A 12,226-nucleotide genomic window follows, 5' to 3' on the forward strand; every position below is an offset into this window, starting at 1 on the left:
TCTGAGCTGGGACCAGAGATTCTGCATTTATCACAGGCTCCCAAGACAGGCCAGTGCTGCTGGACCCCTGACCACACTTTTGAGTAGCAAAGGTACTACATGCTCAGCTATGAATGGATTGTATAGTAATAATGTAAACGGAGTAGTGATTAAAATTATGAAATATATTGGTAGCAGGGAAGATGGGAGGCATGCATGCGTGTGTTGGGGGTAAAGGAAGGAAAACTAAATGGTCCTCTTCTACAGACAGAACTTAATGCCTAAAACTGAAACTATTAAAACTAGCTGGCTCTTTAAATTATGTACAAGTATAATATTAATAATAAAGGCCTTAGAAAGTGGACAAAGGATGTGAACATAATTCACTGAAATAAATACAAATGGCATTTCAACATATGAATAAATGCTCAATCTTGCTCTTTGGAAAGATTTCATTTTTCACTTGATTGGCAAAGAAAAGGGCAATTACGCACTGATTGCAACAATGAGAAGAAACAGGAATACAATGTTACGAAAATAGTTATGAAACCTTTTTTGACAATCCTTATTACCCCATAACTAAAACAATTTTAGACTCCAGTCATCTTTCTATCACGAATCTTTTAAGTTGGCTGCCCCAATATCCATTCTCAACTACTTTCTTCTTGGCTGCCTCTACTATCAGGACTGAAAAAGCTACATATTCACTTTCCCAGCTTCGGTTGCAGCTGAAGATTGACATGTGCCACACTTCTCAACAATGAGACGTCAGTGAAAGTTGGCTGGGAGGGATTTTGAGAGATTTTTGGCTTTCCTTTAACGAGGGATAGAAGTGGCTGGCACAGCTGTCTTTTCTTTCTGTCTTGAACTCCGATGTGATGTCTGGCGTTATCAGCCCTTTTACAAGCTTGAGACAACAATTAGAAGGATGTTAGAAACATGCCATGGATAGTGGAATGGAAAGATATAATAAGAGGGCATCACTGAGCAGCTGAACCAACACCTATAATAACCTTTGGATTTCATGTTATTTGAAAAAAATTACCTCCTAAGTCCCTCATGTTTTGTTACATAGCCAAACACATTCCTAAGTGATACACTTTCCCCAAGAGGGCTGCTCTGAATCATGTTTTGCACATACTGCCCCAATATTTATTTGCAAGTCAAATATATAAACTGTTATACTATTATATTCACTATAAAACATTAACAACAGAAATTGTTAAAGAGAGAAAAAAATAAGTAGAAATTCTTAGTACTTTTTCCTGCACATCAATGGATCACATTCATACAGCCTGGGTGTGTAACCCCATTTAAAGCTCTGAAATTCTGGGTTTATTTTGTAATCAAATGAAACTGTTCGATCTCAAGCAATAAAAACTTACAGAAAATGGGATTTACTGGAAGGATATGAGGTAGCTCACAGAATTCATAGAAGAGCTAAGCCAGGCCTCAGGAAGAACAATATAGGACAGCTTAAATTTGTAGACCATTAGATATCTTAGCTCCCATCACCATCTGTACTCCTGTGTTTCTACTCTAGATTTAAATTTCTGAGAAATAATCCACTGGCCTCACTTGGGTCATATCCTGTGGTCAGGACGCAGTCCTCTAATTAATAGCCCTTCCAAATGCATGTGGAATTAGAGAAGGCAGTTCCCCAACAGATGCTCAGTAGACAAAATATACAACTGAATAGAGATTCTCTTAAATTTTACACAAAATTACCACTTTCAGAAACAGTGCTTTGAAATAAAGTCAGAATCACCAATCCAATTTAGTTTCTTGAAAAACGCGTTATCTCAAGGTCTTCAAGCATAGGTAATTTTAGCACTCTAATTAAAATAAGGTTCTTAAGCCTAAAAAAATAAGTAAATCTAAAGCTTAAACTCCAGGACATTCCATATGTCAAAAAACTAGTATTCGAACAATTCAATTACAATAACTGATTATAAGAATATGATATGGTTGTTCAAAGACCTCAGAGGATTTAACCACTTTCTTTTAGTTTCAGGCTGACACTAAGCTTCCAGTACCCATTTTATTCTATTTCCTCTACTGACATTAATCAGTTCATAAGCAAAAGCTACAAAAGTCAATTTCAAATTTTATTTCATTAACTTAAAAGGTGAACAAAATGTGTATTTTTAAATCTTACTAAACTCATTTATCTGAAACATGGTTACACAGAGGACGACAACACACAGGCTTTCAAGTAACTTATGGTAGATAGAGTCCACTGTCCATTTAAAAATATGCTTCTTTCTTCCACAACAACTCTGCACTGACAGGCAAAAGAATTTTCTTTTATACTGCATAAGAGTGAGATGCAAACTTCTGATGTAAATTCATTTCACTGTCAACTTTGATGCTGAAGCTGGGCAGCACAACTGTTCACAGTTCAGTTCAATGATGCAAACAAAAAACGTGTTTCTCTCCCACACAAATTAGTGGCCTCCAATCATGTCTCTTACAGTAGTACCACATATTCTCATACCAGGTCACTTCTTCTTCTTTCCTTTTCCTTTTTTACTTCCCTCTCCTTGCTGAAGACTTTGGTCACCACCTCCTGTTTTTTGTGTTCTTGTTTTTAGTTTAGGTATCATTTCTGCTGCATATAACATTACAGACTTACCTAGGAACCAGAAGTTAGGTTTAGTGTATAATTTAAGAAATAAGACATAGAAGGTCATTAACTTGAAAATCATGAAGTTCAAGGAATCATCACCATATCAAGAAAATGAGAAGGATTAAAAAAAATTAAACGACTATGAGGACAACGACTCACTCAAGTGGGGGCCTTTGCTGGAGAAAATGTATTGAGAACAATGCTGAAATATTTAAATGAACAAAAGCAAAATTTAAAACACTTTATTGGAAACAAAAAGTTTGGTCTTGGTCCTAATAATTGACTTGAAGAGCAAAGGAGAATATATCTAAATCTAACAAGTTGGAAACAGGGTCAGGATATCATTGTACCTTAAGCTATGGAAACACAGGGCGGCTTAGTCTTTTAACAAGAACCCAATGACATTAAGCTACAAAAGACGTATCTCATATGCCCAGATGACTTACGTATACATGTACCCCTGCTCTGTGCACCAATCACCCCCTCCAGCTCCAGTATCTGCTTTCACTATACCAAGCCCCTCAGCTTTTCTCTCTTTTTACCTTCTTACTATTTTCTTACTGGAAACAGGAAGCAACATCTTTTCAACTGTACTTTTTATTCTTTTATTTACTGGTCAAATCAAAAGTTGTTTTTTTTTGTCTTCTGACTTTTAAGAGAGAGTATAGGAGGATGTCAAAGAGAAGAAAAAACACTGGAATACAGTACCTGTCTCTCGAGTCAGAATCTTAAGTTTTTAGAAATATCTACCAATCCTGACAGGTTGTGGTATACAAAAACCCAACTATTTTAATTGAACTAAAAACAATTGTCAGTTGGGGGTTATTGTGTCAAGAAGAAAAATTAATAGTTACATTTTAGAAAATTAAATTTTTTAGAAATAAAAATTCAGAAAAGAAAAACATGTACGGGCCAGCCCAGTGGCACAAGCGATTGGGTGCACGTGCTCTGCTGCAGCAGCCTGGGGTTCACCGGTTGGGATCCCCGGCGTGCACTGATGCACCGCTTGTTAAGCCATGCTGCGGTGGCGTCCCATATAAAGTAGAGCAAGATGGGCACGGATGTTAGCCCAGGGCCAGTCTTCCTCAGCAAAAAAAAAAAAAAAAAGAGGCGGATTGGCATTGGATGTTAGCTCAGGGCTGGTCCTCCTCACAAAAAAAAAAAAGAATAACATGTAAATAAATACTCATCTTCCCAATACCCAGAATAAATATTTTGGAATACTCATGTCCAAGTTTGTTTAGTTTTGTTTTTAAGAAACAAAACACCAGAGATAATACTACAGTCTTCTCTGACCATCACCCCCTGTCCCCACTCCCCACCCCCTCCTCCATTAGTTAACTACTAAAGACTGGTAGACCAGTCCATTTTGAAAACATTTACATATATAATATCAATAAACAATATTATACATACATCAATAAACGGTAATATTTTGCATTTAAATTTACCTAAGTGGTACCACATTATGCATATCTCTTGCTTTTTTCACTCAACATGGCTTTTTAGATTTATTAATGATAGAAATTATTAACAGACCTCAAGGGTCTCTAGGATCTGAAATGGCAATTAACACCTGACCATTTAATAATTTTACACTCTTAACCTAGGAACAATGACAGGCTTCCAGAGGTTTATAAAATGTTAACAAAACAATTTTTTTGGAGAAACGATGAGTAGGTTTCATCACATGCTCAAAGAAGTCCTTGACTTAAAAGAAGTGAAAACCACCATTCACCTCCCTCCATCAGCAGTAGTCCTGTCTCTAAATTAATCTGCTAAACGCAAATTATGATTTTTACCTTTCAAAAGGTCGGTTTTAGAACACTTTTTGCAGTGCAGAAGAATAATCTATCTCCAAACTTTGTTCATTCATTAAAAAAAGCTTACGTGATGGGAACTGTACAAGACAGAGGCTGCCATCTTCTTGTTTGAGCTGGACCCGGACTCTGCCCCTGTACTGAGCATCACGATTCCATTCTCTAGAGTACATTTTATTTTTCTAACATTAAAAAAAAATAAATACAAACAGGCTTTAAGAAAGTTATTACATCAATGAGTATGGGAAATAATAAAGAAAGAACCACTCCTTACCTCAAGAAATACGTTAAGTCCAACTGCTGAGCATACATCTTGAATCTCTGTAGCTGTAGGATTTTCAACAGCCTGAACAGTTAAAAACAAAAAACACTAAACAGCTTAGCTTTAAGTGGACACTGCTATATTGTTGTGTAAATCATTTCAAATACTATGATCAAAACATACCAAAACCCTAGCTTTCTTTTTTCACTAGGTACAGTTGTTTCAACTGTAATTTTTAAAATTCGTGGGAATAATACTGATTCATACCTGTGTCTCCACTTCCCTTCCAAGAGAACATAAACTTCACCAGGGCAAGGACTGTGTTGTTCACCAGTATATCCCCAGCACCTGGCATGACGCTTGGGATACAGCAGGTGCTCAGTGAATACTGGTTAAGTAACCATCACAGACACAACCACTTGAGAGAACTGCGGGAGTATCTACTAAAGCTCAACACATACATTCCTTATGGCAGTATGATTCTGCTTCTAGGTATATAACCAGGAAAAACGTAAAAGTATGCTCATTAAAAGACAAGTTCAAGAATGCTCACAGCAGCACTGTTTATTATTGCCCCAAACTATAAACAACCCAATTATCCATCTACAGAATGGACTGTGGTATATTCATACAATGCAATACCACAGAGCAGTGGTTTTCAGCAGGGCAGTTCTGCCCCCTAACCAACATTTAGCAATGCTTGGAGACAATTTTTTTTTTTTTGGTAAGGAAGATTAGCCCTGAGCTAACATCAGTTGCCCACCTTCCTCTCTTTGCTGAGAAAGATTGGCCTTGGGCTAACACCCGTGCCCATCTTCTTCTACTTGATATGTGGGATGCGTACCACAGCATGGCTTGATAAGTGGTGCGTAGGTCCGTGCCTGGGATCCGAACCTGTGAACCCCAGGCCACCGCAGGAGCAGAGCCTGCGAACTTAACCACTATGTCACTGGGCTGGCCCCCTTGGAGCCATTTTTGGTTGTCACAACTAGGGTGGGGTAGGGCGCTGGCATCTAGTGGGTAGAGGCCAAGGATGCTACTAAACAACCTAAAATGCACAGGACAGCCCCACAACAAAGAATTATCAGGCTCAAAATATCAATGGTGCGCCTGTTGAGAAACCCTGCTACAGAGCAATGAGAATTAACAAACTACACTCAAAAATGTGGATAAGTCTTATAAGCTTAAAGTTCAGTGAAAAAAGATGGGCACAAAAGTACACAGTGTATAATGCCATTTAAATAAAACTCAAAAACAAGCAAAAATAATCACTGGTGTTGTAAATCAGGACAGTAGCTATCTTGTGAGTATATGTGGAGGGATCAGTGACTGGGAAGGGACATAAAGGAATCTTCATGGGTGCTGGTAATGTTTTCTTTTAATTTGAGTGCTTGGTTACACCCATGTGTACTCACTTTGTGAAAATTAATCAAGATATACACTTAAGATTTAACATGTTTGTCTATGTATGCTATATATCAATAAAGTTAAAAGCAATTTAGTCGTTCTCCGCATTATCTGAGAGCTTGCTACCAAAGGCCTTTGTCACAGTGGCGTGAGGGCAGGCATCATCCTGAACCAGTGCTTTGGCATCTTCTCTTTCACCCTGAGGCAGCCAAGCCGACTTTCCTTTACACATTTAGGCAGCAAAATGGGAGATACTGAATAACACAAAAACAATGCATTGCTTCAGGCCACACTACCTTAAATCTATCATTAGATTACAAAATGTAAATCACTCTTAAAAAATAGAATATGACATTGATTTTGAGGATAAAAAGCTACAAAGACCCTTCACTTGGCATTAGGCACTTTCCAAACTGAAGCCACCAGGCAACTAAGAACTTGGGTTTTCCTATTCAAACGGCACAAGGGAGAAATCATGTCTTTTAAAACTATAACACCCTACTTTTTAAAAAAAAGTACTAACTTTCAAGTAATTTTACCTCTCTCTCAAAAGAAAAAAAAAGGAAGACAATGGTCATAAAACTATAAAACTCAACATGTCTGAGATTTTCTTCAAGTCTTGTTTAAACAATAAACTGCATTCTGGACATTAGATTGCACAATGCCATAATTTTGGCTTCTTTTATTAAGGGGAAGGAAGATCGTCAGAACCTTCGTTTAAAAAAAAAAAAAACATGTGCAAAACCTACAATCCCCCGCCCAACTTCTCTCAAACACAGGCTCATGGAGAACCACTTAAAAAAATTCCTTCAGCTATGAATTAGTGCCTTTCTGGTCTCACCAATATGAAGGAAAGCACCCCAATTCTTGGCTGCTGTTCTCCTCAGGCCCCAAACAAAGCAGTCAAGTCAAAGAGGCCTTTGCGGCCCTAACATTACCACCTCCCTCAACCCCTCAAGGCCCCAGCCGCCAGCCCGCTTACTTTACTGATGGGGATTCGCCTGCCCTCCGCGATCGTCTTCTTGTTATTTAAATAAGCAGGATAGATACAAATGAACCTGCCACAGAAAAGGCACAGCTGGTATCACTTGAGCGGAAGGTATTTCCAAAAATTCATTCATTCATCATCCACAGGATTGCCGGTACACCTACATTATTACTTGCTTAATATTTTTTCTTTAAATTGCCTCCCGTTTACTTAATTTACTTAAAAAGCAAACTTTAATTTACCACCTTAGATGGAAAAAACATCACTCGTTAGACAGTGTTTAAAAAAAAAAAAGCAAGCAAGCAACGCCGTAGCTGTTCCGCCGGACACAGCTGCCTGTCAAGCTCCCGAGGGTGGGGCCCGCTCTCACGGAAGGACCGCGTCGGAGGCACCGACGACTGAGGGCCCACGCGAGCCGTTCTGAACGTAACAGGCGTTAGGGAACAGACTTCTCACTGCGATTCTGTTACTTAACGTCAGGTCCACGTGGCACCCAGGGTCCTCTGTGTCGCGTGCCGGTAAACCCCGAGCTTTTAAGGTCGGAATTGCAGGGACCCCGCGAAGGGCCCGGCGCTGCCCGCCTCCCGGAGGAACGAGCTCCGCGGCGGGCCTCGCCCAGGCTGGGGAAGGCGGCGCAGCACCCGCGGGCTCGCAGGAAGCCCCTTCCTTTCTCAGGACCCACCTGTCCTGCTCGGCCGGGGAGCGCGCGGCGGCACTAGCCATCTTCCCCCGGACCCACGCAGCGCCACCCGCGGAGCTGCAGGGAGAAAACCCGCCGGCACCCGGCTCTGTGGTTTGCCGGACCACCCCGCCTTCCGGCGGAAGTCCTGCCCTCCATTGCGCCCACGCGTCGGCGGGTTCTTACCGTCCGTTTGTTCCGGCACCTGTCGCTCGGCGCCAGGATCTCTAGTTTCTGACGTGGCGTTCGAACCTCTCTTCTCGCGAGAGGACACACGCAAGTTTCTAATTTCTTTCCTTCTCAAATCTCCCCAAAAACCAGGCGTTGCGCGCACATGCGCTGTTGCTAAAATGGGGTTAAAATTTAACCCTCCTTCATGTTCAATTTCCTTTGGAGTTTGCATAGTGCTAGCTACCCCCACCTTAGACTAGGGCTGTGTGCTGCAGGTACTCTGTGTAGTTCTGAGCAGGTTGTTAGGGCAGGCAAGGAAATGCCCTTTATGTTTTTTTTTTGAGGAAGATTAGCCCTGAGCTAACATCTGTTGCCAATCCTCCTCTTTTTGCTGAGGAAGATTGGCCCTGAGCTAACATCTGTGCCCATGTTCTTCTACTTTATATGGGACACTGCCACAGCATGGTTTTGATAAGCGGTGCATATGTCTGTGCCTGGGATTCGAACCATCATTTCCTGGGTCCGGCAGCTTGCTTTCATCTGGGCAAAAATGGATTTTTTTTTAAGTGATTTTTTAAATTGATGTCCTAATAGTTTGTAACATTGTGAACTTTTAGTTGTACCTCATTGTTTGTCAGTCACCATATAAATGCATCCTTTCACCCCTTGTGCCCACCCCCCAACTCTCTTTCCCCTGGTAACCACCAAACTGTTTTCTCTGTCCATGTGTTAATCTTCCACATATGAGTGAAATCATGCAGCGTTTGTCTTTCTCTGTGGCTTATTTCACTTAACATAATACCCTCCAGGTCCATCCGTGTTGTTGCGAATGGGACGATTTTGTCTTTTTTATGGCTGAGTAGTATGGCATTGTATAGATATACCACATCTTCTTTATCCAGTCATCAGTCGAGGGACACTTGGGTTGCTTCCACTTCTTGGCTATAGTGAATAATGCTGCAATGAACATAGGGGTGCATAAGCTTTTTTGGATTGTTGATTTCAGGTTGTTTGGATAGATACCCAGTAGTGGGATAGCTGGATCATAAAGTATTTCTACTTTTAATTTTTTGAGGAACCCCCTACTGTTTTCCGTAGAGGCTGCACAGTTTACATTCCCACCAGCAGTGAATGAAGGTTCTCTTTTCTCCACAACCACTCCAACATTTGTTATTTTTTGTCTTGGTGATTATAGCCATGCTAACGGTGTAAGGTGATATCTTAGTGTAGTTTTGATTTGCATTTCCCTGATGATTAGTGATGTTGAACACCTTTCATGTGCCTTTTGGCCATCTGTATATCTTCCTTGGAAAAATGTCTATTCCTTCCTTGGAAAAATCCTCTGCCCATTTTTTGATTGGATTGTGTGTTTTTTTGTTGTTCAGTTGTGTGAGTTCTTTATATATTATGGAGATTAACCCCTTGTCGGATATGTGCTTTGCAAATACTTTCTCCCAGCTGGTGGGTTGTCTTTTCATTTTGATTCTGGTTTCATTTCCCTTGTAGAAACTCTTTAGTCTGATGAAGTCCCACTAGTTTATTTTTTCTTTTGTTTCCCTTGTCCGTGTAGACATGGAATTCGAAAAGATCCCTCTGACCACTGTCAAAGAGTGTACTGCCTATATTTTCTTCCAGGAGTTTTATAGTTTCAGGTGTTACCTTCAAGTCTTTGATCCATTTTGAGTTAATTTTTGTGCACGGTCAAAGAAGATGGTCTACTTTCATTCTTTTGCATGTGGCTGTCCAGTTTCCCAGCATCATTTGTTGAAGAGACTTTCCTTTCTCCATTGTATGGTCTGGGCTCCTTTGTCAAAGATTAGCTGTCCCTAGATGTGTGGTTTTATTTTTGGGCTTTCAGTTCTGTTCCATTGATCTGTGTGTTTGTGTAATAGTACCATGGTGTTTTAATTATTATAGCTTTGTAGTATATTTTGAAGTCAGGAATTGTGATGCCTCCAGCTTTGTTCTTTGTTCTCAGGATTGCTTTGGCTACTCAGGGCCTTTTGTTGCCCCATATGAATTTTAGGATTCTTTGTTCTATTTCCATGAAGAATGTCATTGGGATTCTGATTGGGATTGCATTGAATCTGTAGATTGCTTTAGGTAGTATGGACATTTTAACTATGTTTATTCTTCCGATCCATGTGCATGGGATGTCTTTCCATTTCTTTATGTCATCATCAATTTCTTTCATTTGCAGTTTTCACTGTATAGGTCTTTCACCTCCTTGGTTAAATATATTCCTAGATATTTTATTCTTTTTGTTGTGATTGTAAGTGGGATTGTCTTCTTGAGTTCTCTGTTAGTTTGTTATTAGAGTATAGAAATGCAACTGATTTTTTAAGTTGATTTTGTACCCTGCAACTTTGCTGTAGTTGTTGATTATTTCTAATAGTTTTCCGACAGAGTCTTTAGGGTTTTCTATATATGAAATCATGTTGTCTGCAAACAGTGAGAGTTTCACTTCTTCGTTGCCTGTTTGGATTCCTTTTATTCCTTTTTCTTGCCTAATTGCTCTGGCCAAAACCTCCAGTACTGTGTTGAATAAGAGTGGGGAGAGTGGGCACCCTTGTCTTGTTCCTGTTCTCAGAGGAATGGCTTTCAGTTTTTCCCTGTTGAGTATGATGTTGGCTGTGGGTTTGTCATATATGGCCTTTATTATGTTGAGGTAGTTTCCTTCTACACCCATTTTGTTGAGAGTTTTTTAAATCATAAATGGATGTTGTGGGCCGGCTCCGTGGCTTAGCGGTTAAGTGCGCGCGCTCTGATGCTGGCGGCCCGGGTTCGGATCCCGGGCGCGCCCCGAGGCACCACTTCTCCGTCCAACGCGAGGCCGAGTCCCACGTACAGCAACTAGAAGGATGTGAACCTATGACATGCAACTATCTACTGGGGCTTTGGGGGGAAAAAAATGAATAAATAAAATCTTTAAAAAAAAAAAATAAATAAATGGATGTTGTATCTTGTCAAATGCCTCCTCTGCATCTATTGAGATGATCATGTGGTTTTTATTCCTCGTTTTGTTAATATGGTGTATCACATTGATTGATTTGCAGATGTTGAACCATCCCTGTGTCCCTGGTATAAATCCCACTTGATCATGGTGTGTGATCGTTTCAATGTATTGCTGTATTCAGTTTGCCAGTATTTTGTTGAGGATTTTTACATCTACATTCATCAGCGATATTGGCCTGTAATTTTCCTTCTTTGTATTGTCCTTGTCTGGCTTTGGTATCAGGGTGATGTTGGCCTCGTAGAATGTGTTAGGAAGTGTTCCATCTTCCTCTATTTTTTGGAATAGTTTGAGAAGGATAGGTGTTAAATCTTCTTTGAATGTTTGGTAAAATTCTCCAGAGAAGCCATCTGGTCCTGGACTTTTATATTTTGGGAAGTTTTTGATTACTGTTTTTCAATCTCCTTACTGGTGATTGTTCTATTCAAATTCTCTATTTCTTCTTGATTCAGTTTTGGAAGTTGTATGATTCTAAGAATTTACCTATTTCTTCTAGATTATCCAATTTGTTGGCATATATTATTCTTATAATCTTTTGTATTTCTGAGGTGTCCATTGTAATTTCTCCTCTTTTTTTTTTCTGATTTTATTTATTTGAGGCTTCTTTCTTTTTTTCTTGGTGAGTCTGGCTAAAGGTTTGTCAATTTTGTTTATCTTTTTAAAGAACCACCTCTTAGTTTCATTGATTTTTTTCTATTTTTTAGTGTCTATTTCACTTATTTCTTCTCTGATTTTTATTACTTCCTTCCTTCTGATTTTGGGCTTTGTTTTTTTTTCTTTTTCTAGTTCCTTTAGGTGCACTGTTAGATTGTTTATTTGAGATTTTTCTTGTTTGTTGAGATAGGCCTGTATTGCCATAAACTTCCCTCTTAGAACCGTTTTGCTGTATCCCATAAATTCTGGCATGTGGGACTAGAAAGTTTTTAAATGCTTATGCTTGTGGAAAAGCAGGTTGAATTGAAGGAGGATGAAGTTGGACATGGAAAACTGTGGAGATGATGAAAGGGCTCTAGAGATTGATGGCACTTGTTTTCAAGTCTAACTTTTATCAAACTGTCTTACTTTTCCTCATACAGATGTGCCACTAAATTAAACCTATCAATCTTAGTTGAGGCTATTGGGTAGGAGTGGGGTTCACAAAGGTGGAAAGAGAAGATCGTCATGGGGAAGAGAAATTTTCCCAAGATAGTTGAGTGAGAATTGAAAGGAGGAGGAAGAAAGGCATTAAAGAAGAGGCGTGATGTAAATGTGTGTGAGGGTGGGAGGGGACTGCTGGAG

At 39.7% G+C, this 12,226-nt stretch overlaps 1 protein-coding gene across 2 annotated transcripts; it reads right to left on the bottom strand.

Annotated features, from left to right (window-relative positions):
• Positions 1–413: 413 nt before the first annotated feature.
• On the bottom strand, positions 414–7,895 carry SRP19 (signal recognition particle 19). Of its 2 annotated transcripts, none has more exons than XM_087429919.1 (5): positions 7,768–7,895; positions 7,080–7,155; positions 4,703–4,774; positions 4,499–4,610; positions 414–886 (listed from the first exon to the last, which is right to left on the bottom strand). In XM_087429919.1, exons 1-5 carry the CDS (start codon positions 7,806–7,808, stop codon positions 684–686), a joined length of 504 nt encoding a protein of 167 aa, XP_087286045.1. In that variant the 5' UTR covers positions 7,809–7,895; the 3' UTR covers positions 414–683. The 2 variants fall into 2 exon arrangements, with proteins under 2 accessions (XP_087286045.1, XP_004420367.1); XM_004420310.3 differs by lacking the exon at positions 414–886 and adding an exon at positions 2,075–2,614.
• Between the last annotated feature and the right edge of the window lie 4,331 nt (positions 7,896–12,226).

The sequence above is a fragment of the Ceratotherium simum genome, chromosome 4 (genome assembly GCF_057802395.1).
Source record: "Ceratotherium simum simum isolate JZ-2026a chromosome 4, ASM5780239v1, whole genome shotgun sequence".
Taxonomy (NCBI): domain Eukaryota; kingdom Metazoa; phylum Chordata; class Mammalia; order Perissodactyla; family Rhinocerotidae; genus Ceratotherium; species Ceratotherium simum.

Excerpts from the sequence above, each read along its gene's own strand:
- SRP19 (XM_087429919.1), bottom strand. The coding sequence starts at position 7,808 with ATGGCTAGTGCCGCCGCGCGCTCCCCGGCCGAGCAGGACAG. Across the intron at positions 7,156-7,767 it reads TCCCCGGCCGAGCAGGACAG|GTTCATTTGTATCTATCCTG; the intron begins GTGGGTCCTGAG and ends TTTCTGTGGCAG. Across the intron at positions 887-4,498 it reads TCTTGTACAGTTCCCATCAC|CTTGTAAAAGGGCTGATAAC; the intron begins GTAAGCTTTTTT and ends TGTTGTCTCAAG.